Source organism: Acartia tonsa, chromosome 3 (assembly GCF_053477335.1).
Source record: "Acartia tonsa isolate MP-2025a chromosome 3, ASM5347733v1, whole genome shotgun sequence".
Lineage (NCBI taxonomy): Eukaryota > Metazoa > Arthropoda > Copepoda > Calanoida > Acartiidae > Acartia > Acartia tonsa.
In genome coordinates this window covers 4863387-4888826 of record NC_137262.1, presented here as the reverse complement: position 1 = coordinate 4888826, position 25440 = coordinate 4863387, and the positions used below count along the sequence as shown (strand labels likewise).

Genomic DNA, 25440 nt, shown 5'->3' with positions numbered 1-25440 from the left:
AGCAAAGAAAAACTCAAACATTTTTATGAAACACGTTTATTACAAGATCATATATGCCAGCTCTTATAACGATTAATACACAAGTACATGATTATTTCTAAATGGTTGACTACTAAAACTGTATTGTTTGTGTGTGTGAAGAGGTAAATAGGAGATGAATGGGTATCATTATGAGGGTAGGAAATGCTTCACTCACTCTTCCTGAAATTAAAAAGAAAAATATTAAAAATCTTCTAACACAAACACAAAAAATCTTCCAAATCAAGCCAAATGTAATCTAAAAACTTCTTCCGGTTAATAACACTTTAATTAAAATACTTTGTCATTTAAAACATAAAATATTAAATACCTAGGTACTAAAGTGCAAAAAATACATTTGTCTTATTTTTTTTTTATTAATGGATCAAAACATTAGACATACTTACATTTAAAAATCAGCGGGAATGGGTGTGCCAGTGACGTTGGCCAGGTAGATAAGCTGTTCTCTGTTGGCAGCGGCGGTCTTGGCAGCTTTCTCGGCATCCCAGATGGGTTGCATCTTAGCGTTGTAGGCACGGAGCTAAAAAAAACTATTTTTAGAAAATATTTCTTTATAAAAAAAATTTAATTTCTTACATAGTACCACAATTAATCGATAGCTAACCAGATGTTCCTTCAAAGGACAAATATCAACTATGAACTATTTTTCTTTTAAAAAATCTTTTCAATCTATTTTAAGAACTGCTGTTTACCAAAAAATATTTCATCGCCGCTAGATTATTAAGTTATGTTTTTTTGCGATTTCTCTTGAAAGGATGGTTATGAACCTTCCAATGACCATTGAGAAGCTATACTGTAAAGGAAACCCATATCAGTTCGTAGGTTATCGAGATCTTTCGGTAGAGACAGACAGTCTGACATCCTGTTAATTTGTTATTAGGATAATATGCTACTTTTAATTGCAGACATAATTGTCTTTCTCGTATTCATTCGAATCCGGTGGATAGGAACCGGTTCTCATCCATACGAAAAAACTATGTCTAGCATCGTATTATATCCAACTTTCTACGAATATAAAAATGTACAATCATAAGATTAAAACCAGTTTTTTCTAGCCGGTGCCTTCGGCACCTCGGGGCTAAAAAAACTAGTTCTAATCTTATAATTGTACATTCTATATCCGCGGAAAGTCGTTTATAATACGATGCGAGAAATAACTATTAGTTGAATTATTTTCTTACCTCATCCTCCTGGGCCTTGAGGACAGCGTATCTCTTGGTTCCCCACCAGATACCAGCAATAAGAGCACCCCATCTAAACACAAACACGTTCTTGTTATTCTAATGCAACAAGTTTCACCCCTTACTAGCCTCTAAAGAGACGGGGGTTGGAGAAGAGAAAATTTCCTAAAACCAACCCAAGAGTCATTTATATTGCTTCTAAAAAAGTTTAACAAGATAGGACCAGCATTATCTGAGAGTTGATCTTCCAACAGAAAAACCTAACTGAACATCATTATTTGAAGATTAATTTAAAAAGGGGGGGGGGCGAAAGTGACACTTTTTGAAACCAAAACTAAAAGTCAACAAAGGAACTCAACTAAAAAAAGAGTTACAGGTCTGAGATTTTGCATGGCAGTTGCTTTATAGGGGTACAATATGGAACTGTGAAGAAACGGTGGTGCAACCGCTGCAAACCGCCGTTTCCCGCCGAATTTTTTTTTGCCTTTTCTCGGCGGTTTTCGGCGGTTGCGCCGCCGTTTCTTCACAGTTCCATATTGTACCCCTTTAAAGCAACTGCCATGCAAAATGTCAGACCTATAACTCTTTTTTTAGTTGAGTTCCTTTGACTTTTAGTTTTGGTTTCAAAAAGTGTCACTTTCGCCCCCCCCCCCCCCCCTTTAGATGTGAACAACAGGAAGGGAGGGGTCATTGGACTATAAATCATACGGACACCTATTGTTTCACAAACACGTCATCTCATTCGTCAGGTTAGAATCTTTGGGTACTATACTCAGTTGGTTGGTGTAAACTAGCGTTTCCAAACTATTTAACCAAAACAAAAGAAAGGGTAATTTTATTTATCATAATAAATAGAATGCATGGTCCTTGTCTTATCCCTTAAGATATTATGCATAAGAGTTTTGTACAGGGGTGTATATTCTGTATAAGATTATTTTTTTCCCCTGCTGCAAATTTTTTTTCTTTCCACTCCTAGTTTTTTCCAGCAAGGAAGGAAATAAAAAAAAAATATTTTCAAAACTCTTTATTTTATTCATTTTTTCCCCCTTCCCACATATTCTTTTAGTTTTTTTCACCAAAGAGGGGAGAAAAATGGAAAAAAATGCTTTCAGTTCTCTAAATTTTCACATTCCCCCCCCCCCCCCCCGAACCAAATATTTTCTATTTTTTACTCCCCTAGCAGCCCCGCCTCAGCAGGGTCAAATTTGCAGAATATACACCCCTGGTTTTGTAAAGAAAAAAATGATTAACCTGCAGGTTTTGATGAGAGGAGAGACACGGACAGGCTCAGGGAGGGTCATTATTGCTGGATCTGAAAATTATCATTCAGAAAATATTTAAATAATATCAACATTACATCCCAACAATGGCGCAATTATTACGACATAGTGTCGATATAAAGACATAGAAATAAGAATGCAACTAATCACCGTCCCGACTAACTGGACTAACAATATTTTTAGGAGTTATTATTGAAAATTATGAATAACACAAAATATAATGTAATAGATAGGTACTTAATATTAAATGTTCTGTGTCCATTTTGTGTTATTTACAATTCTAAAATTTGGAGGTGTGAAAGGGGGGGGGGGGTAAACTTGATTTCTTCTTAAGCTGCGGCCTTCAGGAGCTCGCTGTACTTGTTCAGCTTGGTGGCCATGGACATGTCACAGAACTTGTCACCGATGGACACCACCATACCACCAACAATAGCAGGGTCAACCTACATAAAATAGAAATGTTTTATGTGAAATTAGAAAAATATGTTGGTAATGTTAACGAAAATATGGCTAAAAACTGAGCTTTTACAATATAGAATGTATTTTTATAGTCCAATTGCAAATAACTAGACGGACAATACAGTTTAGAAAGATCTTCAGAAAACCCTGTGCTTTTCTAAGATTTTAAAGTAAAAAACTTTTCACAATGCAGGGGTGAATATTTTTCATAGGGAAAGAAAGGGGGGAGGCGAAAGTGACACTTTTTGAAACCAAAACTAAAAGTAAACAAAGGAACTCAACTAAAAAAAGAGTTACAGGTCTGAGATTTTGCATGGCAGTTGCTTTATAGGGGTAAAATATGGAACTGCGAAGAAACGGCGGCGCAACCGCCAAAAACCGCCGTTTCCCGCCGAATTTTTTTTGCCTTTTCTCGGCGGTTTTCGGCGGTTGCGACGCCGTTTCTTTACAGTTCCATATTGTACCCCTAAAAAGCAACTGCCATGCAAAATGTCAGACCTGTAACTCTTTTTTTAGTTGAGTTCCTTTAACTTTTAGTTTTGGTTTCAAAAAGTGTCACTTTCGCCCCCTCCCTTTATATACATTATACATACATCCCTTATAACAAAGCATCCCCCCTTCCCCCTCTTACGTACCTTGTAGGTAATGAGGGCCTTCTCTCCCTTCTTGAGGAAAGCACCGAGGGCTCCCTCGACCTCCTTGGCCATGCCGGCGTCCAGAGCCTTGGCAGTGGTCACCTCACACACAACCTCACCTCTGAATAATAAATCAATCAGTAAAATTGTTTAAATATTTTTCTTAATTGTTTGCTTAAAACTTTGGGTACTTTTATTGAATTTTGTTGCTTAATTCTAAACTAGTAGTATTCAAACCTTTAATACTTTTCATCTACAAAAAGGGTAATTTTGTCTAAAATTGCAAATCAATCATTTTTTGTTCATCTATCAATCATTCTGTCCATCTATCCATCCTGTATCCTTCCTTCTGTTTACCTATCATCTGTATGTATCTTCCTATTTAAAATTTTCTGGCTATCTATTTATCTTTCTGTCTATCTATTCATCTTTCTGTCAATCTATGCATCATTCTTGTCCATCTATACATTATTCTGTACATATATCCATTTTTCTCACACCCCACCCGAAGGTGTGTCAGGTTAGAAAAAAAAAACCGCGGAAACGGTTTGCATAGGATGTACTGGGATCTTATGGTGAGTTCAGAACATCTTTCCCTAAATTGAGTTAGTACCTTCCCATAGTAGAAAATTTTAAAATTACTTTTGGTGATCAAAGCGGGGGGGGGGGGTAAAATGTGGTGACTCGTGCCACGACATACCAGCAATTTTATTTTGGGTGCTACTCCCTTAGTTTTAGAGATAATTGGATAAAATCTTTTGGGCTGGGTCAGTAATTACCCCAACTAGAGGTATCTTTCAAAAAAAAACGGCGGCGGGACCGCCGCTCCCGCCGCCACCAAAAAATTTTTTTTTTTGCATTTCTCGCCGAATTAGGCAATTTGGAATCATTTGAGACCATGTTATTTTTTTCAAAAATTTTTCCCCTTACAAGCAGCCCTGCGGGGGGACTTAGTCATTTTTTTCAAATTCTCGTATATCAAGGTATATCTTAAATACAGTACTTCTCCTGTGATTTTGAAGATATTGAAACAAAATCTTTTTAGGTTGGTAAGTAAAAAATATTTGAATTAAGAAAACGGCGGCGGGACCGCCGCTCCCGCCGTCCGCCGCCGTTTTCCGCCACCAAAAAAAAAATTTTTTTTTGCATTTCTCGCCGAATTAGGCAATTTGGAATCATTTGAGACCATGATATTTTTTTCAAAAATTTTTCCCCTTACAAGCAGCAGGGGGACTTTTTTGTACATTAAGGTATATCTTAAATTCAGTGGTAGGTACTCCTGTGATTTAAAAGATATTGAAACAAAATATTTTTAGGTAGGTCAGTAACTAATGGCAGAGAGAAATGCAAAAAAAAATTTTTTTTGTTGGCGGCGGAAAACGGCGGGAGCGGCGGTCCCGCCGCCGTTTTCTTAATTAAAATATTTTTTACTTACCAACCTAAAAAGATTTTGTTTCAATATCTTCAAAATCACAGGAGAAGTACTGTATTTAATATATACCTTGATATACGAGAATTTGAAAAAAAAGACCAAGTCCCCCCGCAAGGCTGCTTGTAAGGGGAAAAATTTTTGAAAAAAATAACATGGTCTCAAATGATTCCAAATTGCCTAATTCGGCGAGAAATGCAAAAAAAAATTTTTTTGTTGGCGGCGGAAAACGGCGGCGGACGGCGGTAGCGGCGGTCCCGCCGGTCCCGCCGCCGTTTTCTTTATTAAAATATATTTTACTTACTAACCTAAAAAGATTTTGTTTCAATATCTTCAAAATAACAGGAGAAGTACTGTATTTAAGATATACCTTGATATACGAGAATTTGAAAAAAATGACTAAGTCCCCCCGCAGGGCTGCTTGTAAGGGGAAAATTTTTTGAAAAAAATAACATGGTCTCAAATGATTCCAAATTGCCTAATTCGGCGAGAAATGCAAAAAAAAAAAATTTTTTGGTGGCGGCGGAAAACGGCGGCGGGCGGCGGGAGCGGCGGTCCCGCCGCCGTTTTTTTTGAAAGATACCTCTAGTTGGGGTAATTACTGACCCAGCCCAAAAGATTTTATCCAATTATCTCTAAAACTAAGGGAGTAGCACCCAAAATAAAATTGCTGGTATGTCGTGGCACGAGTCACCACATTTTACCCCCCCCCCTTTTACTTTTATTTTCAGACTACCTTCACCTAAACTGTTTTATTGTCTTATTTTGTCTTTCATGTTTATCATGCAAATTCGCTCACATTACAGTTGAAATGACAGATATTGGGGCTTTCTAAAAAGGTCTCTAACATTTTTCTAGCTCCAATACTTTTTGAGATATCTTATTTCAAAGTATTGCTGTAAAATCATCTTTTACTCAGCAAAAAGTTGAAATATAAAATTAGTTATTTTAGAGTAAATTACATGTATCTTCATATAAATCTCTCTAATTTTGCTCCAAATTGACCAAATTGGACAGTTAAGGTGCCTAAAACTATCTACATTCAATGGACAATCCAAATCCACACTTTTTGAGACTTTATAAGTCAACAGGAGAAGGCTAAAATGTAATATCAAAGAAACAAATGTAATTTAATTTTAATAAAAAATCACTTTTAAGGCATTTCTAATAATGTAAAAGGTGTTTTAAGGTACAAGAAACTCATAATTAATTATGATTTATTAATTTTAAAATCTCAGTACTAGTTTAGAGTACCTAATAGTGTATATCAACAAAAAATATGTGCCCTAAGAATAAATTGTTTCTTTTATTATATGTGAGATTATCCATGAAAGTCTTTTAAGTACTATGTTTTCTTTAATAAGGTGGCAAAAACTAAGGGGGGGTTTCCGCCGAATTTTTTTGGCCTTTTCTCGGCGGTTTTCGGCGGTTGCGCCGCCGTTTCTTCACAGTTCCATATTGTACCCCTATAAAGCAACTGCCATGCAAAATGTCAGACCTGTAACTCTTTTTTTAGTTGAGTTCCTTTGATTTTTAGTTTTGGTTTCAAAAAGTGTCACTTTCGCCCCCGCCCAAGTTTCATAAGGTTATAAAAAATTTAAAAGGCCAATCAACTATTTTTAGAAAAAATTACTAGAATTAGTAGATTACATTTGTAAACTGCTTGGAAATGCTTAAAATTCTAACCAATTTTTGGTTTATTTTCTATGACTAGCGGCTACGCCCCTAGAAGCCTCTAGGGGCACTGGTAGGAGGGGGAAAAGTTGACCTTATCTCATTTTAAATTTGAGTTTAAAAAGAGTTAAAAAAAACATTTTTTGGGGGGGAGGGGGGTATAAAACCCTCCCAAAAATAGTTAAAAACCTTCCCAGAACCTATAAGAAGCTTCACTGTAAAGGAGAACAATATCGGTTCAGTGGTTAGCGAGATCCTTTGGGACAGACAAAAAACGTTTACTACTTTATATAATAGGATTATGTCTATTTTTCTTAAGATATGTTTTTATTGGTTCAAAATATCAGTTGATTGTGTTTTATTGGCTTTCCAATTACTAAGTGACTACTTTATACACCATAACCTACCTTAAAATCCTTGCTAAAGTCAATTAAATTTCAATTTACTTAAAAAACAGGAAATATTTTTTCCTTTAGCATTTTTATAAATCACTTCAGCATGCTCCAATTGACTTATATATTCTTAAAAAGTAAGTATTTGGATTGTCTATTGAATTTAGATAGTTTTAGGCACCTTAACTGTCCAATTTGGTCAATTTGAAGCAATATTAGAGAGATTTATATGAAGATACATGTAATTTACTCTAAAATAACTAATTTTATATTTCAACTTTTTGCTGAGTAAAAGATGATTTTACAGCAATACTTTGAAATAAGATATCTCAAAAAGTATTGGAGCTAGAAAAATGTTAGAGACCTTTTTAGAAAGCCCCAATATCTGTCATTTCAACTGTAATGTGAGTGAATTTGCATGATAAACATGAAAGACAAAATAAGACAATAAAACAGTTCAGGTGAAGGTAGTCTAAAAATAAAAGTAAAATTTGATCACCAAAAGTAATTTTAAAATTTTCTACTATGGGAAGGTAATAACTCAATTTAGGGAAAGCATGTTCTAAACTCACCATAAGGTCCCAGTACATCCTGTGTAAACCATTTCCGCGGGGGGTTTTTTCTAACCTGACACACCTTCGGGTGGGGTGTGTTCTGTTAATCTATCCATTATTCTATCAATCTATCCTTCATTTTGTTCTTCTATCCATCTTTCCTAACATCTATATCTATCCAAACACTTATCCATCCATGTGTCTACCTGTGTCCAGCCATGATGGTGCTAAAGGCTGTGGAGATGGCGGGGATGAAGCTGAATCTGTTGTTCTCGGCCACGGCGAGCAGAAGATTCTTGGAGAGGGGATTCATCTTCAACTTGTCGGCAACACCGCCAAGACCCTGGTTCTTTAGCTAAAATAATAATTTTTTAACTAGGTATTAGAGTGACTAGAAATTGAGTTATCTTATAAATGCATCGATAACACTGCACTAGGGTAAAATCACACATCCCCTTAAGAATTAAAATCTAACTTTTTATTTAACGAACTTTGTCCTAATATCATAATTGGTATCGAGTCGAGTGTTTACAGGCCAAGGCATTCTCTTTGTTATTGCACTTGCAAGTATCTGACATAGTAGAGGTTATTAATAACTAGTTATGTATAGCAAAGCTTTTAGTACATTAAATTATCAATTCTAGACTAACATTCCTTTTCTTAAGTAAGACATATACGGACTACCCTAATTAAATAGAAAAGCTGCGCTTCTGATAAATTGAAATACTTACAGCGACTTTGATGGAAGGATCATAGAGGAAGTCAGCGAGTCTGCCATCCTTCTTCAGGACATCAACAAAGGAAGTCAGATCCTTCTCTACGGCATCCAAAGCTTTCTAAATACGAACAATGGATTAATAACATTTAAAGAAAAATTTTAAGTACAGAAAAAAAATTTTAAAAAATTGGTACCTACAGACCAAAATAAAAGTTACTTTGTGTGCAGTCCAATCTAACGGCTGTCCATTTTTAGGTCGAGCCAGAACAGAAGGTTGCTTTTAGTCTACTGCGGCAGATATTATAAATATTCGGTCTGTTCTTTCTTTTTTCCCTTCATTCAAAAACAAAACTTTTTTCAGACCGTCTATCTATAATGTCTGCCGACTCTTAAGAGAAATCTGTCTGGCACTATCCAATATACAGGTAGAGCAGCCATTTCTCTTTAATACAAATACTGTACATCTAACCCCTCCATGTACCTAATGTAAGGGGAGGGAAAACTAAGGCTGGTAGCTAGGATAAAGATTTAGGTTTCAGATTTTGGTTCATTTATTAATATTTTATTATTTTAGTAAACCAACATCAACCTGCCCCCCACTACCACGACCTATTGCAGAAACCTATGTCCGGACAGCCACAGGACAGTGGTAACCCCGAGACTGGAGGACTAGAGACTGGAGAGAACAGGACAAGCAGATTCGATCACCACACTGTATAACCAGCAGGTACAAAATTTATTCCAGCAAAGTGCCTAGAAGTCTTTGTGTCTGTCTGTTAACAATATCTATCAAGCCAACAATTTGACTTTGACACTTTGGATACTTAAGTAGAGATTTCCGAAGAATTAGATCTAAAATTGTTTACCGCAAAGCAATACAGAAAAACAGCAATATAGACCAATAAGCATTTATAGCTGATATTACACCTTAACAATATACACCTTTTTTGACGTATTTATTTTTTTCTAAATTAATATTACAGTACCTAAGAGATTACCCCAATGTCGTATTTTTCATAGAATAGTTCATAACCACTTTTGTTTATAAAAACGTCGAAAAAAATAAGTTCAGGACGAACTAAATTGTGAAAAAAAAATCTTCGAAAAATGTTGCAAGTTGAAAACAAGAATAACCTGTTTTGAGGCAGCGGAGTAAAGAGCTGTGGCGTATCTGCCCTCAATGCCGAACACTTGTACAGGAGCACGCACCTAAAAACAAAATTGAATTTTAAAACAAAAAAAAACTGAAACATGAAGATAATTTTAATTTATAGGATACGACTTTAAAAACATTCAAGATTGAAGATATAAAATGAATAAAAATGAAAGAAATAAAAACAGTTTTATTAGGTTCTTCTTTATAAGAAGGGAATCTACTCTAAAGCTATGGTGTATGACCTACGTCCGTCAATAAGGATACATAAATTCCTTAAAAAGCAGGAATCTAGAGATAATACAATGGCTGATAAATTGATGTACATCCCAGAGATATTTAAAATTACCCCTTCTGTAGACTACAAGAAGGGGGGAGTTTGAACACTTATAGGAAATGAAAATTTAGTATCAAATTTTGCCCTAGACGTTTGGGCTTGTTCTTATAGTTATCAACCTAATTCTTTTTGTAAACTCTCTTATATGATTGTATCTACCTATAAAACTTTGAAAATTAAATTTTAGGACTTTCCCTCTAGGGGCTAGTGGGGCAAAAGACCCCTCCAAAAACTAAAATTTTAAGTTATTAGCTTACTTTTTAAGATATCGAGCTGATTTTTTAAATGGAATCTTTTAGTTTTATTAAATAAGTTGATTAGCCACCACATATTTAATTTTTGCACTTTACTTCGAGGGGCTTTTAAGCTCAAAACTTATAAATTTGGTATTTGGGGGGTTTGTTTTACCCCAAAAGCCCCTAGAAGGATAGTGCGTATATGAAATCTGTAGTTACTAGGTACTTATTTCAGTTATGTAAAAATAGTTTCCAGTAAAAAAAATCAGCTTAATATCTTAAAAAATAAGTTCAGTACTTAAAATTTTAGTATTTACTATATAAGAGGGTTTTTTGCTCCACTATCCCCTAAAGGAAAAGTCCCAAAATTCAATTTTCAAAGTTTTATGGATAGATCCAATCATAAAAGAGAGTTTACAAAAAAAAATTAGGTTGGTAACTATAAAAACAAGCTCTAACGTCCAGGACTAAATTTTTATTTCGTATAAGTGTACAAACCCCCCCCCCCCCCCCCTTAGTGGTTGAAACGTTTGGAAACGCAACTGTATGAACCAACCAATCAAAATTAACTTGTTAATTAAAAGTACCTAACTAAATTATATTTTTTTCAATTAAAGAAACAAGAATGAAAACTTACCAAGGCGTGGTTAGCAGTGGAGGTGCTAAACTGTCTGGCAAGAACACTCAAATTTTTTGCCATCTTGTGTCTGAAAAGTCAACTAGATTTTAGTCATCTCTAAATAACTACTATATAAATACGTGTCAATGTTTTATACAAATATGAATATTAGCATAAAACATAATTTATTGATCTATTTTTTGAGGAAAGGGGGAAAAGGGGGAATTGGTGATTATCACTTACAATTATGGGGAGTTTTGTCTAAGATTCCAAACCCTAAACAAAACTCCCCAGGGTAGGATAGAACAAACCAAGGAGTACAATCGACTATTATATGTGGTGAGAAGAATGTTATTGAGTTGTCTTATTCCTCCTCCTCCTGGGCAACCTCGTACTTGTGCTTGATGTCCTTCCACAGCTTGCCCTTGTTCACCTCCTGGAAGATTGCCTCGGCAGTCCAGTCCAGGCCACGCTCGAAGAAAAGTGCTCCAACTAAAAATTATGGCGTTGTCATAAAAATGTTTTGGTAGACGAAAAAAGTAGTTCTTTGACAGTTAAAACAAGATTCAGTGTGACTTTATGTTTTCTATAAATAAAAATGTTTAAAAAAATACTTCTATCCAGGGATCGTAAGGGATAAGACAATGGGCGATAAATTGTTATATATCCCCAATAATGATAAACAAAATTACCCCTTTATAGATTCTCCCTCCCTCAGGGTTAAAAAACGAAGTAACAATAAAATATTTAGGTATATCATTGAACATGAATAAATACAAATATCAGCAATTTACAAACTCTATATGAAGAAAAATTCATTCCATCAAACTAGACTATTATATATCTTCCATGATAATTCTCTATTTAAATTTTTAAAAAGATTTTCTCGTATTCATTCAAATCCGGTGCATAGGAACCGGTTCTCACCCATACGAAAAAAACTATGTCTAGCATCGTATTATATCCAGATTTCTACGAATATAAAAATGTACAATAATAAGATTAAAACTGGTTTTAATCTTATGATTGTACATTTTTATATCCGCGGAAAGCTGTTTATAATACGATTCGAGAAATAACTATTACTAAACTAAAAACAAACCTGTCATTGTAAGCACTAAGGTAGAAGTCCTCTTGGCAATGCCATTGTAGATTAAGCCAACCAAACCCATCTTGTCCTAATTCTGAAATTTCACATTAATGGTTAACAAATACGTAGTTTTAATTGAGGAAAAAAAACAAAGATTCAACAAAACAAACTTCAAATGTTCAGAAATAATGAGCTTTAATATTGAGCTTCGTCTATTCTAATACTTATTCTATAAAATCTTTGGTTCTTTCCTGGTTTTAACAAAGTACTAAATGTAAAAATAAGTATAAAAGGCTTATCGATATCACAGATTATGAATTTTAAAAAAATAAATACAGCTCTTTTTGGAGTAAATGCATTAAAACTAGAATTAAATAATAATTTGATTTTATATTAGATTTGATTTTTAGAGCTTTATTTTTCAATTTTGGCAATAAAATTGTAGATTTTATGTTGAGCAAGTAAAAATATTGAATTGGGACACTTTAAGAGTATTGCATTGTTTAAAAATGGAGAAAAAAATTACAGCTCCTTTTCAAAAGGCATTTTTTCATTGACAGGTTGATTTACAATTAGGTTGACAATATTCTTGGCAGCTAATGCAGACATTTCCATTGCAGAGGCTGCCCACTCAATATTGTTTAAATAGAATAGATTCGTAGCTAATCTGAAGCTGTTGAGTCCATGATATGTGCTGTAATTTGGATAAGCTAACCAATCAATAATTTGCTTATCTTTAATAGATGAAAAGTATTTTGACAAATCTGCATCTGATAGTTCTTCTCTAGAGAATAGCTTGAAGACATGGGGTAAAGTTGTGTCCTTCTCTGGGTCAAAATCAACTGGAATAAGTTTGCTTACAGAAGCTACAACTTCCTCAGGATCGATAAAGAAAAGGTTATCATCAGAGTCAACCCCAAAACTTGGATTTAATTCTCCATGAACCATGTAAGCAAGAGTACGTTGGAATGATCCGGCAAAACTTTGAACTTGGCCATCAATTAATACTTTTAAAATAGTTTTGTCGGGAGTCAAAGGAGTAGCAACTACAACAGTATCAAATTCTTCAGTAATCTCTTCATTTTCAAGCCTATATGTGACATTATTAGTCCCTGCATTGTTGCTAATGGACACTACAGAAGCAGCAACTAATTTAGCGCCAGATTTTTGTAATAAACATTCTGGAATCCTGTAATTTCCTCCCTGCACATTCCATAGGCCACCCTGAATACCTGCCAATGAAACAGATCCAACAAATCCGTGTAAGTTTTCAGGAAATTGTCCATAATTAACTTTAGGCGCAACCATGCCTAGCTCGTTAATTAGAATGTCAGAAATTGACAAGTCTTGTAATTTTTGCTTGATAGAAACTTTGGTCAGCTTTGTCATTTCATTGGACTGGTCGCCACTTTTACTCACAGGACTCATAGCATCAAGTAATTGAGCTACAGTATCATATCCCTGTCCAGCCTCGAGTTTAGGATACACAGAATCAAAGTTTTCCAACAAATTACCGACAAAATAATCTAATTTCAGCAATGAAAACAACCCATATCTTATAACACTCTTTATTTTGTCGAAGAACCCATCTGAGGCTTGAAATATGATTTCACCTTTGCTGATCATAATAAAAGGGCCATCTTCATGGCTACGTGATCTTTTAAAGTCACATCTATTCAAGTGCTCTACCATTAGCCTAAGTTTGAAATTGCAAATGAGAATTCTTATTAATTAATTTTATCTTAGTTCGTAAGACTTATTTTAACTCTATTGACTTTTTGCTTTTTTCAAATTAAGCACTTGTACTTTGCAAGCTTTACAAAAGAAAAAAAATATTTAAAAAATAATTCCAGTACAGACTACTTGGTACTTAGTTTTATAAAAAAAAAGTAGGTATGATCTCAAATGTAATTTCCTATTGGCAGGATGGATAATAGATCCTCCAGTTTCGTATTCCCTCCCAGCAATTGTTGTGGTGGCGAGCCTGCCACCAACACGACCAGAATCAAAGACTGTAATACTGACATCTGACTTGGATAGTTTTTCTGTCAGGTAAAAGGAAACAGAGGAACCACCAATTCCTAAACCAGACAAAATATTTGATTAGAAAAAAAATTAGACAGAAAATGAACTGTTATGTTAATTAACAATTTATTATTTTATGCTTTAGCAAATACATATGTATATATATATATATTAGCCTTTAAATACTTATAACAGGATGTAGGTCTGTCAGTATATCAGCTAAGATTTCAAAAACGGCTACACTGATCTATTAACAATTTTCAAAGAATTTTTTAGTTAGTACAGCTAGAGAATAAGCTACAATATCCTTATACTAAAGTAACAGGATGTTTGTCTGTGTGTCTGTTTGTTTGTCTGTTTGTGTGTACGTACCGAAGGATCTCGCTAACCGCTGAACCGATCGGGCTCTCCTTAACAGGGTAGCTTCTCATAGGTCCCGGGGAGGTTTATAACTATTTTGGGGGAGGGTACCACCACCCCCAATTTCTTTATTTTACCTTTTCTTTTAAAATCTGAAATAAGAAATTGGGTTATCAAATTCGACTCTCCCCTCCTTAAGTGCCCCTAGAGGCCTCTAGGGGCGTAGCCGCTAGTATTATGAAATAAGAATAATTCAAAATTCAAAACCTGCTCCAATAATGGCAATCTTAGACTTCTCAGCAAAGATTAAAGAAGAAAATGAGCAAAGTAACAAACATTTCAACCTATTCATTCTTCAAATCTATAATTAAACATTTTTAAACCTAATAAATTAGTTTATTTCTTAATTTTTTTAAACAATTTATTCTAGGACAAATATTATGTCTTCACTTTAATAAACAAACTCACCATTCCTCAAAAAATTTACTCCTAAAGATTAATCTTAACCTGTTAAAACATAATTCTTTTAATTTCTTTATATATGTATAAATGCCTACAAATGTTAAAAAGATAAGTGTTAATATATAACTCATTTTTTAAGGTTGAAATTACGAAGCGCTTATCAAATAAACATAAGAATAATTAAATAATGTAAAAAGTAAGCAATGATTCAGAAAAATATTAACAAAACTCCATTTTAGAGATAAAATTCAATGAATTTTTAGATGTATTTCACTAAATGTCTGAATTGAAAATGCCTGGTCGTGGCTGTACGGGGGCCATATTGTATGAAAGCTGAGCAAATCAGCTGATCTGTCTGCTCAATACAAACGGCACGGGAAAAAAAACATTTAACAAAATTTCCCCTTTTTACCATATTTAACCAATCCTTTTTGTAGTACTTAGAACTCTGAAATTATGAGAAAAAATATTTTTAAACATAAACTACATCCTTAAATTCATAACTGTTATTTTAGAAGACATTCTTAGTGGTTTTGAGTTATAGGGGAAATAATAAGTAGAGAAAAACTATGTCTCAAACGTATAATGTCGTCTTCAACACAGGATATTTGGATAAGGCTTTAGTCTCGTCTTTTAAAACAAAATTTAAATAAGAAGGTCGACCCTCCCTTCCTCAATTGCTCCTAGAGGCCTCTCGAAGAGTTGCCACAAGTCCTTAAATAAAAATAAAAAGGAGGTTGCAGTAAGTGCTTCTGTCTGTAGCCTAAGATCTCGCTAACCACTGGACCGACTTGGTTCTCCTTTACAGATTCTTATAGGTCCAGAGAAAGTTTATAACTAATTGGAGAGCAAAATACCTCCACCCTTCGCCCCAAAAAATCGCCCCGAGAATAAATTAAAACAGTTTTTCTATTTAAAACTAAAATGAAATGTGGAAAACTGTAAACAATTCTTCTCACTTTATTTTCTGACATCCTTGCAGTTTTTGTAAGAGTTCGTTCCCAACCACCTCTACATAATAACATAAAAGTCTCTTTCAAACATATAATTTTCAAACATTGAACAAGTTTAAAAATAAAGTATGCATAAGTGAAATATTCTTAACAGTCAAAAAATGAATAAAATTCACTGAACTGTTAATAATAAGAAATTCAGAAAAAAACGATTTAACAAATTATCTTCTTTAATAATCTATTTATCAGTAAAGGGCTAAAAAATCAGAGGTTTTACTTGATTAGTAGCTGAGTAAATCTCATTTCCTCGTTACAGACTGACGGACGGACGGATGGACAGACACAGTTAGATATAGATAAGTTTATACCCAGGTTCTACGAAATACCAGAAAAAAAGGTCGTTTTACCAGAAAAGTGGTAAAGCTGGTCAACCTGGTAAAATATACCAGTTTCGTGGTAAATTTTACCAGCAAAAATTTTAGCCAAAAAATTAGTCAAATTTTACCATTTTTTTTGTAAAATTTGACGAAACAAAAAAACCCGTTTTTTGTGTTTTAAATACAAAACAGCTCTTCATAATCAGTTGTAGTACTTTAAAATAATGACTTCTATACAATGAAGCCTAAATTTAAATTTTTTTTTTTTTTTTTAATTTTACCACTTTTGGAAGTTTTACCAAAAATGTGGTCAATTTTACAACTCTATTTTTCAGGTTAAGTCCGAATTTTCGGACTTAGACAAAAATGCAATTTGGTCAATTTTTACCAAAAAGTTGGTAAAATTTGACAAGGTATTTTTTTAGGCTAAGTCCAGATTTTTGGACTTTGCCAAAAAAAATGAACTTGGTAAAATTTGACCAACTTTTTGGTAAAAATTGACAAGGTAAATTTTTAGGCTAAGTCCAAATTTTTGGACTCTGCCAAAAAAAAAACTTTGTAAAATTTGACCAACTTTTTGGTAAAAATTGACAAGGTAAATTTTTAGGCTAAGTCCAGATTTTTGGACTTTGCCAAAAAAAAAAACTTGGTAAAATTTGACCAACTTTTTGGTAAAAATTGACAAGGTAAATTTTTAGGCTAAGTCCAAATTTTTGGACTTTGCCAAAAAAAAAAACTTGGTAAAATTTGACCAACTTTTTGGTAAAAATTTTTACTTTTTATTGAATTTTTTCGCATAAAAGAAGCTAACTTTTTTTTAAAACCTTGAAAATTATTTCATCATTTCTTTTAAAACATCCTCCCGCATCGTCAAAAATATATCAAATTTAATATTTACTTATTTGAGCTAGCTTCATACGAATTAAAATTAAAAGAAAAAAAATCCAGGTCTGTGTGTTTACGCAGATGTGCCGTGTGCATTTGAATTTATCGATTTTTCATCTTTAATATAAATATAAGCTTTCGTATATTCCCCTGAATGTTTCTAAAAGAAAGACAGAGATTTCGAATTATAGAGTAATTTCGCTACAAAACTTATATTTTTAAGTTTTGAAATTTATGGCACCTCTGTGCACGCATGCGCACTATTGATAATTGCTTATGATTATTTGAATATAGAGTGCCAAAAATAATTATTAGTTTTGATTCAATTTAATCAAATATTTTGAATCAAGAAGTAAATTACTACTCAATTTTCTCTAAATATTTAAATTTGTAGAATTTACAATTTGTTTGGAAGATTTTTTTTAAGCAAGATGTTTAAAAATGTGGCAAAATTGTGGAACAACAATGTTTCATGATTTCTATATTTATGTTGTCTTTGCCAACCGGAAATACCACCGAGATGGGTTTTTAAAAGATGAATGCCACATTTTTTCGGCGTTTTTTAGACATTAATTGATTGAACGTTGACGATAGAATTTCAAACAGAGTATATAACATAAAAATACTGAATTTTAAATTATTTTTTTAGCAATTTTTCTAATGTCTAACACAGCTCTAAAAAGATGCATTAATTAATATGCAGCAAAAATGGATTGAAGATAATCTTTTTTTTTCTATGAAGGCCGTACCATCAAAAGCGAAATAATTAAATAAATCATTGTATACTCTTTTAGATTTCGCGAATGTCGCGCTTGTTATTCATAGCGTAAAAAATGTCGAAAAAACGCGGCAATATCTTTTAAGAACCCGGCCGGAAATAGATTCTATATGGTTAACAACTATATATATATTTAAATATTTTTTTTTAATATTGAATGCACTATATTTTTTTATATTCTATCGAATATATATTTTATATGTCATTACAAAACTATATTACATTTAATATTAACATTAAAAAAAAAAACATCAATTTATTAACTTTCGTAACCCTGTAATTAGGTATTGGCGTTAGAAGTACAGTTCACCACGGTCCACGCTTGGGCTAGCATCACTCACCAGCATGGCTCTGCCTAGGCTTATAATGAGAAAGGCCAGGGTATTATTATTACAGGTATTGTGTCTTTAAAGGGACTGTGAACGTAAATTTTTCTCATCTTAATATCAAATCTTAACATTATCTTATTCATAATATCTCACAGATAGAGCAAAACGCGCTTTTGTTTGCTTAAAAAACGGCTTTTTCCGACGATTTTTATTTGTTTCCTATATAAAGTGGCACCTCCGCCCCAACCCTTCCTTTGTTACCTACATTTTATTGTGTTTTAGTCAAAATTTATTATAGGTATTAAAACTGTGGCAGTTTACAGTGACAGCGACAGAAACTCTATGCATGTAGCCATGGCGGACGAACCTGTTAGAATTGGTCCAGCTGCCTCACAACAGAGCTATCTCAGGGGAGATACTATTTTAAAGGTATATTATACCAGAGAGAGGAGATACTGTTTATTAAACTAGTGCCAAAAGTTTTATAATTACGTTTACATTTTCGTTGGTTTACAACTTTCGACATCAGGACTTTAGTGAATTTTGATTGGTTAGCTCAATAGGTTGAGTGTTCGAACGTTTCAACCACTAATATTAATCCAAGGGGTAATTTTGTTAATCATCATTGAGGATTTACATCAATTTATCGACCATTGTTTTGTCTTATCCCTTTATATCTCTGACATTATACTGTTAGGTATTAGTTTTAGATGGACATTACAAGAATTGATTGATTAAAATAATCCTTAAATAAAAGTAACAGGATGTTTGTTTGTCTTCGTTTGTAGCGAAATATCTAGCGTACGTACACGTCTCTCCTCTACATTGAAGCTTATTGTATGTCTCGGAAAGGTTTTAATTTATACATGGATTTTTTTATAGGCCTAAGAAAAATTACCCCAAAAATTTTATTTTTTAAAAACTTTGAAAAATTAAAATTCAAAGTAGTGGGTCGGCTCTTTCCCAGCCCCCCCCCCCTCCCCACACCTTTCACATTGCAAAAAAATGGGTGTTGTTTTTTGCTTAATGGTGTGATTGATAATTTAAATTGAAACTTGGAAGAATCTACCTATTAAGATTTAGAATAACTCTTATATGCATCATCCTATTATATAAAGCAGTAAGACTTTTTTTCTAAATAACTACTGATCCGATTGGGTTCTCTATTTTAGGTAGGCATCACATAGGTCCTGAGTTGGTTTTATTCTATTTTCTGATCATATTTAAGCCTTAAGATGGATTTTTTACTTTTTCTATTGAAACTAAAATAAAAAAATGTTGGGATCTATTTCAACTCACCACTAACTCAAGTGCCCCTAGAGGCCTCTAGGGGCTTAGTTACTATTGACCATACACTGTATTATCTTAGGTTGCGGCGGAAACCGGCTCCGATGCTGTACATCCTGGCTATGGATTTCTCTCCGAGAATGTCGAGTTTGCTAATCTTTGCCAGGTAAATGCAGGGAGGGAGGGGACAATGGGCTGTTAACTACACGTGTCCCCAAACTTTTATAATAACGTATTCTTATTCGTTGGCTTAACAACTTTGGGGATTAAGTGATCTCTGATTGGTTGGTACATTAAGTTGAGTGTCCAAACGTATCAACCACAAAAGGTAATCTATGTAAGGGGTAATTTTGTGTATCATCAATGGGGTTGTACATGTACAGTACATCAATTTGTCGACCATTGTCTTATCCCTTAAGATTCTTGGGTAAATGGATATATTATTACCTGGATGTTACACCAGTTTTTCATGTACTCTAATAAAGCGGTACTCACAGCGGGCTAAAATAAAGATACACCCTTATTCCTCCCTTACAACACCCCCTTACCTCCTTCTGGGTAAACGAACTGACCAATATATGAAGTCCATGTTAGGAACCTAATTTCCATGATATGTCATTAATAATATCCACGTGTATTTTATATCCCTGGACAGGTAATATTTTCCATTTGACTGCAGGGAGGGAGTGGATATTAGACTGGAAGTTATACTGGTACCCAAAGTTTTATAAGCACGTTAGCTCACAACTTTAAATCTTGATTGGTTCATTCAAACTAGCAGTGTCTGAACTAATCTAAGGTGTTGTTTTGTTCAATATATTTGGGGATTTATATATGTATATTTCGTTCATTATCTTGTCCACGGTCATTAGTGTGAGGAATGGGGTTGACAACACACCCCTTAAAATTAAAATTATGTAGATTCCCCCCCCCCCGTTTTTTAAAAACCTCTAAGATTACATCCCTTCCCGTAAAAACCCTGTGCACGCCACTGTACTGCTTACGTTTTTTTCTGGTTAATTTCAAGAATGTAATATTATATTAATAAGAATGATACCTACCTTTTAATTTAAATTTTTTTTTTTATCAGGAGAAAGGAGTTATATTTGTTGGTCCACCGTCCACTGCCATTAGAGATATGGGTATCAAGTCTACATCTAAGGTAAATGATAGAGTAGCTACTCAGGAACTTATTTTGGTTGATTTCAAGTAGAAAGAAATAACACTCTATACTATACCGGAGTAACAGGATGTCTGTTCATTTGTCCTGTACGATCTCAATCTTCTGGTCTTCCATAATTTTCAGGGAATGTTTATGCTGTTTTTTTGGCGGGGGGGGGGGGGGGGGGGTATGACACCGCTTCTTGGAAAAATGACCTCGAAAATTTTCATTGGTAAAAACCCTCCAACCATCCTCTTTTAAGACGAAACACAAGTAGGCTCTAGGAAAAGCAACTGTGTATTTAAAAGAAGTCTGTCGTTACAATTTTTCTAATATTTAACCTGTTTTTTAGATGATCATGGAAGCCGCTAACGTACCTGTAATCCACGGTTACCACTGAGAGGACCAGAGCCTGGACACCTTGAAGGCGGAGGCAGACAAGATCGGGTTCCCTGTTATGATCAAGGTGGGAACAAGGACAAGTATGTCCACATGTACCGCAATAAAATAGTAAATAATATAAATATAAAACAGGATGTTTAATATGGACAATGACATAATATATTTCAACTTCAAGGCTCGATTATAACATTATACCTTAGGTATAATTCTGGGAATCAATGTTAAAAAAAAAAGGAATATGTAAGTTATATAAATTATATATATGTATGTAAAGAAATGTAGTGTTATATTTTTCTACCATTGTGTAATGATATATAGTACAGTCAGACGGAGTGACGGCATACCTTATTGTAGAGTAGCTGCTAAATTTTATATTGTTTTTATTTTTCTACCTGTGGAAAACTGTTATTTGATATTGTCATAGGTTGTCCGCGGAGGGGGTGGCAAGGGTATGAGGATTGCCATGACCGCTGGCGAGTTCGAGGCCCAGCTGGAGTCTGCCAAGCGCGAGCCGATGAAGTCCTTTGGTGACGAAGTTATGCTCCTGGAGAAGTTTGTTGTTGACCCCAGACACGTAGAAGTTCAGGTCAGTTTTGTTCCAGGGGAAATTATCAGGAACGCATGGGCTTTTTATTTCACTAGTCCCCAAAGTGTTATAATAACGTTTCCTTATTCGTTTGCTTAACAACCTTTGAGACTTTTATTTAATTTTAATTGGTTGCTTCATTATGTTGATTGCTAAAACGTTTCTACCACTAATTGTAATCTTCAGAAGGGGCAATTTTGTGTATCATCATTGGGGATGTATATCAATTTATCGGCCATTGTCTTATCCCTTTATATCCCTGGGAAATTATACTTGATTAATGCCTATGGAGAGAGATGGTTGATTTAAAACGTAGTTAGACATTTGTATAAAGTTCCAAACATTCTTACTGCCTTGCTAAAATCTTCTAACAACCTATCTCTATTTAGGATGTACCCAAGCCTGGTTTTCACTGCCTACCCCAGCGGGCTGCCTTGCTAAAATCTGTGCTCAACTTCTTAAAGAAGGCTCCATACGCCACGTGAAGCATATAATCAGTAAAGCCGAGTACTATCCTGTTCTTGTTAGCCACGGATGTTGTTACTGATTATGTTTTCCAGGTAAGCTTTCCCTTTATTTTTTCTCATTCTGCGTTTTCAAAGATGTTTAGTTAGATAAGTTTGTTGATTTTTTTGCCACGTGTCAAGATGCCTGTAGGAAATGAATGAGGGGGGAGAGGGGGAGTCGAACCTACACACTTTTATTTTTGCTTTCAAAAGAAAAAATTTAGGTGTGAGAGTAAGGGGGGGGGGAAGTTCTGACACATTTGCGTAAACAGCGAGTATAGGCTTTATCTTTGGGACGGACGGACGGACAGACATCGTTCTACTTTGTATTATAGATTAGATATTTAGTAGGGAGGGATGGGACATTGGGCTGTAAATTACACTAGCCCCCAAAGTTTTCAAATAACATTTTCTTATTCTTTGGCCTAACAACCTTGGGTACTTTTATTGATTTTTTATTGGTTGGTTCATTAAGTTGAGTGTCCTAACATTTCAATCACTTATTGTAATCTACAGAAGGGGTAACGATGTGTATCATCATTAGAGATGAAGATCAATTTATCAGCCATTGTCTTATCCCTTTATATCCCTGTAATTATCTAATTAACTAATGAGCAATTTTATTCCAGGTTGAATATCACATGATACGAGGTCGAATGGGGCCGGTGCCCAGCAAATCCAGGAGGTTGCGCAACAGTTTTCGCGGCCAGAGCAGTAGAATCAAGAAAAATATGTTTAAGTGTTGTTTCAATCAATAAAGATAAAAATGAAAACAATTTTTTTTTATTTTTGCGATTTATACCTACAAGCGATGTTTTTCTATAATTAAGGTCGTTTTTTACCACTTTCTCGTGATTTTTACCACCCGTTTTTACCACAATTATTGGTAAATTTTTACCATATTTACCCTATTTCTGGTAAAATTTTACCAGTTTAGGGCAAAAATATTACCAGGTGTTGAACAGTTTTACCACTTTTTCGGTAAAATCTACCAGAAATTTGCGGTAAATTTTACCAAAAAAGTGGTAAAAATTGGTCAAAATCTGGTATAAATTTGCGTCCTAAAATGGTAATATTTTACCGGAAATCTGGTAAAATTTTACCGATAATTGTGGTAAAAATCGCTGGTAAAAAGCGTCACAGAGTACCACCAAAAGTGTTTTTACCACGATTACGGTAAAATTTTACCACCTTTTAAATCGTATAGGCTGGTAAAATTTTACCATAAAAGTGGTAAAAACTAGGTTTTTTTATGGTATTAATTCCGTCCTGGGTAGCTACTAACAATAAATTAATTAACACAATGTATTTCAATTGTAGAAATTCTAATGATAATTTACCAGGTTTTGCAAGTTGGTCATGATTTTTTAAAGCCCATATGTTATTACAAACTAATCAATTATTGATTTATAAATCTTAAACTTATTATTTGATCATTTTATCCAAAATGTAACAACGTCTGACTCAATAAAGCAAAGCATCTAATCAATTTATGGATTCGGTTAAGTTTGCTTGTTTTTGTTTGGTTCAATTGCTGAAAAATTTCTCTTTTAAGAACATTATATACCTCTATAGACCATTACTAGAAGTCTTAGGAATTAAAAAAACAAAAATAATTCACTCTTGAATAAATACATAATTAATAAATAAACTTGCATATTTTTCATTGTTTGAAAATTATGTTATTTGAAGAAGACCTTTTGTAGAACTAGTTGGAAACAAAATCTAACAAAAAATACAAGGATGTCGGAACATGAGCTTGAGCTTAAATGTTTATTATTGTATTATCTTTTACACAAAATGAAATAACTATAATTGTTTATTCATCGTAAAATTCCACAATTTTTAAAGACAGAAACTAGTTTTAAAAGTTTTGAGAGGATAATTTATTTATCTTCCATTATTCTCTCCCTCCATGGATGAATTATAACATTAAGGTTGTATTTGTTCTGTTATTCTAATTAATTCCTGATCATCATAGACGACATGTTGGTTATTAATAACCAGGGACAGAGGTCTTGTATTATAGACAGCTTCCCGCGAATATTAAAATTAAAAATGATAAGACTAAAACTAGTTTTATTAGCCCTGAGGGGCCAATTTAGATCTCTACAATTACGTATAAAAACGTTAGTACGTCAATACAAAGTATCCTGTATTAAAGGAATTTTGCAACCTACAAATTAAGACCAAAATGAATAATATTTTGTTACATTGCATAAGTATTGATGCAGTCATCATTATTAGTAGCGAAGCTACTCTATAATTTAATTTGTCTGTCCGTCCGTCTTTCATTTAGAAACGGAATGGGGGATTTTCTTGAGCTAAGAAAATCACATTTCTTAGCTTTACGGACTGACAGACTGACAAACGGACAATATATGATACCATTGTCCTATCCTTGAATGAGCTATCTTTATATAGAAGTAACATGATCTCTGTCTGTCTGTTTGTTTGTATTAAAGGATCTCGCTAACTGCTTAACTGATATGGTTCTTATTTACATGGTCGCTTTTCATAGACCCCAAGATAACTATTTTGGAGGAGGGTAACACCTCTTAAAGTTTAAAACAAAGATTTGGTCGTTGAAAATAACCCCCTCCCCCATCAATTGCCCCTAGAGGCGTAGCCGCTAGTATTAATTAAAACTGTGACATAACATGTTGGTATGTATGTAAATACAATTATGATAATCTAATTAATTTAGAATACACACACAAGTGTCTACAGCTATCAGGGATTTTAAGGGATAAGACAATGGATTATTTATTGATGTACAAACCCAATTATGTAAAACCAAAATACCCTTCTTTAGATTAATATTATTGGTTAATGAATTTTGACACTGTTAGTTTAAATAAACTAACCCTAGGTTTTTGAGCCAACGAATGAGATAACATTGTTTATAAACTTTGGATACTAATATGCAGCGTTGCGGAGCCGGTTGATTTTGGTGCGGCTCCGGCTCCAGATCCGGCTCCGCGGAGCCGTCTGTGATGATGGCGGCTCCGGCTCCGATCTAAAATCAAGAAAAACTCGACATATTTTTTCCACACGTCTATTTTTGACTTTTGAAGGTTTTAAAAGTTTAATTTTTGATAAAAATGGACTTGAAAAACTTAAAAAGTGCATTTGCACATGACAAAACAGAGTTACCAAATTATAATTTATAATAAATCTCTTTCTTTATCTAGTCCGGAGCCGGAGCCGTTTTTTAATGAAAATTACGGCTCCGGCTCCAGCAAAATATGGCGGCACCACAGCTCCAGGCTCCGCAACACTGATAATATGATTTTCAGTGTCCCCACCCTCCCTGACACAATAATATAACTTTGCTTGTTTATCTTCTATGTTTAATTTATATGTCAAAGCTAGATATATACAAATGTTGATAGTCTGGGATCTAAAAGGATAAGACAATGGACGAAAACTTTTGGTACCAGTCCAATCTCCCTGAATTAATCATATGATGTCTATAAGAATGTCCAAGGGGGATAAGGAAAGCCCCACAGTCTATTTTTTAGGTTGAATA

The 25440-nt window shown here is 34.0% G+C and overlaps 5 protein-coding genes across 8 annotated transcripts; 1 reads left to right on the top strand and 4 right to left on the bottom strand.

The window, feature by feature from the left end:
* Window positions 1-20: 20 nt before the first annotated feature.
* ATPsynE (ATP synthase, subunit E) lies at window positions 21-2609 on the bottom strand. 2 transcript variants are annotated; one of them, XM_080152383.1, is made up of 4 exons: window positions 2472-2609; window positions 1221-1293; window positions 422-559; window positions 21-201 (listed from the first exon to the last, which is right to left on the bottom strand). In XM_080152383.1, the coding sequence occupies exons 1-3, from the start codon at window positions 2519-2521 to the stop codon at window positions 428-430; spliced, it is 255 nt and encodes an 84-aa protein (XP_080008509.1). In that variant the 5' UTR covers window positions 2522-2609; the 3' UTR covers window positions 21-201; window positions 422-427. The 2 variants fall into 2 exon arrangements, with proteins under 2 accessions (XP_080008509.1, XP_080008508.1); XM_080152382.1 differs by having other exon boundaries at window positions 426-559.
* Window positions 2532-10840, bottom strand: ATPsynO (ATP synthase subunit O, mitochondrial). Its single transcript, XM_080152381.1, has 6 exons — window positions 10725-10840; window positions 9496-9570; window positions 8375-8479; window positions 7850-7998; window positions 3595-3715; window positions 2532-2943 (listed from the first exon to the last, which is right to left on the bottom strand). Exons 1-6 carry the CDS (start codon window positions 10785-10787, stop codon window positions 2830-2832), a joined length of 627 nt encoding a protein of 208 aa, XP_080008507.1. The 5' UTR covers window positions 10788-10840; the 3' UTR covers window positions 2532-2829.
* On the bottom strand, window positions 10794-11925 carry ox (ubiquinol-cytochrome C reductase complex subunit oxen). Its single transcript, XM_080152385.1, has 2 exons — window positions 11809-11925; window positions 10794-11198 (listed from the first exon to the last, which is right to left on the bottom strand). Exons 1-2 carry the CDS (start codon window positions 11876-11878, stop codon window positions 11071-11073), a joined length of 198 nt encoding a protein of 65 aa, XP_080008511.1. The 5' UTR covers window positions 11879-11925; the 3' UTR covers window positions 10794-11070.
* Window positions 11889-14910, bottom strand: LOC145313111 (prenylcysteine oxidase 1-like). Of its 2 annotated transcripts, none has more exons than XM_080152377.1 (3): window positions 14449-14910; window positions 13715-13877; window positions 11889-13495 (listed from the first exon to the last, which is right to left on the bottom strand). In XM_080152377.1, exons 1-3 carry the CDS (start codon window positions 14531-14533, stop codon window positions 12319-12321), a joined length of 1425 nt encoding a protein of 474 aa, XP_080008503.1. In that variant the 5' UTR covers window positions 14534-14910; the 3' UTR covers window positions 11889-12318. The 2 variants fall into 2 exon arrangements, with proteins under 2 accessions (XP_080008503.1, XP_080008504.1); XM_080152378.1 differs by lacking the exon at window positions 14449-14910 and adding an exon at window positions 14194-14344.
* A 2993-nt stretch (window positions 14911-17903) lies between these two features.
* LOC145313106 (methylcrotonoyl-CoA carboxylase subunit alpha, mitochondrial-like) lies at window positions 17904-23189 on the top strand. Of its 2 annotated transcripts, XM_080152369.1 has the most exons (6): window positions 17904-18032; window positions 18264-18394; window positions 19335-19418; window positions 20343-20414; window positions 20767-20880; window positions 21241-21341. In XM_080152369.1, exons 2-5 carry the CDS (start codon window positions 18308-18310, stop codon window positions 20812-20814), a joined length of 291 nt encoding a protein of 96 aa, XP_080008495.1. In that variant the 5' UTR covers window positions 17904-18032; window positions 18264-18307; the 3' UTR covers window positions 20815-20880; window positions 21241-21341. The 2 variants fall into 2 exon arrangements, with proteins under 2 accessions (XP_080008495.1, XP_080008496.1); XM_080152370.1 differs by lacking the exons at window positions 17904-18032; window positions 18264-18394; window positions 19335-19418 and adding exons at window positions 21792-21962; window positions 22538-23189 and having other exon boundaries at window positions 20380-20414; window positions 21241-21402.
* Window positions 23190-25440: the final 2251 nt, after the last annotated feature.

Coding starts and splice junctions, on each gene's coding strand:
- LOC145313111 (XM_080152377.1), bottom strand. CDS start 14,533: ATGAATAGGTTGAAATGTTTGTTACTTTGCTCATTTTCTTCTTTAATC. Junction 13,878..14,448: donor GATTGCCATTATTGGAGCAG/GTTTTGAATTTT, acceptor TGTCTGGTTTAG/GAATTGGTGGTTCCTCTGTT. Junction 13,496..13,714: donor TCTATTATCCATCCTGCCAA/TAGGAAATTACA, acceptor CAATTTCAAACT/TAGGCTAATGGTAGAGCACT.
- ox (XM_080152385.1), bottom strand. CDS start 11,878: ATGGGTTTGGTTGGCTTAATCTACAATGGCATTGCCAAGAGGACTTCT. Junction 11,199..11,808: donor CTTAGTGCTTACAATGACAG/GTTTGTTTTTAG, acceptor CATAATTTTTAG/TTGGAGCACTTTTCTTCGAG.
- ATPsynE (XM_080152383.1), bottom strand. CDS start 2,521: ATGACCCTCCCTGAGCCTGTCCGTGTCTCTCCTCTCATCAAAACCTGC. Junction 1,294..2,471: donor CCTCTCATCAAAACCTGCAG/GTTAATCATTTT, acceptor GTTTGTGTTTAG/ATGGGGTGCTCTTATTGCTG. Junction 560..1,220: donor TCAAGGCCCAGGAGGATGAG/GTAAGAAAATAA, acceptor AGTTTTTTTTAG/CTCCGTGCCTACAACGCTAA.
- ATPsynO (XM_080152381.1), bottom strand. CDS start 10,787: ATGGCAAAAAATTTGAGTGTTCTTGCCAGACAGTTTAGCACCTCCACT. Junction 8,480..9,495: donor ACTCCGCTGCCTCAAAACAG/GTTATTCTTGTT, acceptor GTTCGTATTTAG/AAAGCTTTGGATGCCGTAGA. Junction 2,944..3,594: donor AGGCCCTCATTACCTACAAG/GTACGTAAGAGG, acceptor TATTTTATGTAG/GTTGACCCTGCTATTGTTGG.
- LOC145313106 (XM_080152369.1), top strand. CDS start 18,308: ATGCATGTAGCCATGGCGGACGAACCTGTTAGAATTGGTCCAGCTGCC. Junction 18,395..19,334: donor GGGGAGATACTATTTTAAAG/GTATATTATACC, acceptor GTATTATCTTAG/GTTGCGGCGGAAACCGGCTC. Junction 19,419..20,342: donor AGTTTGCTAATCTTTGCCAG/GTAAATGCAGGG, acceptor TTTTTTTATCAG/GAGAAAGGAGTTATATTTGT.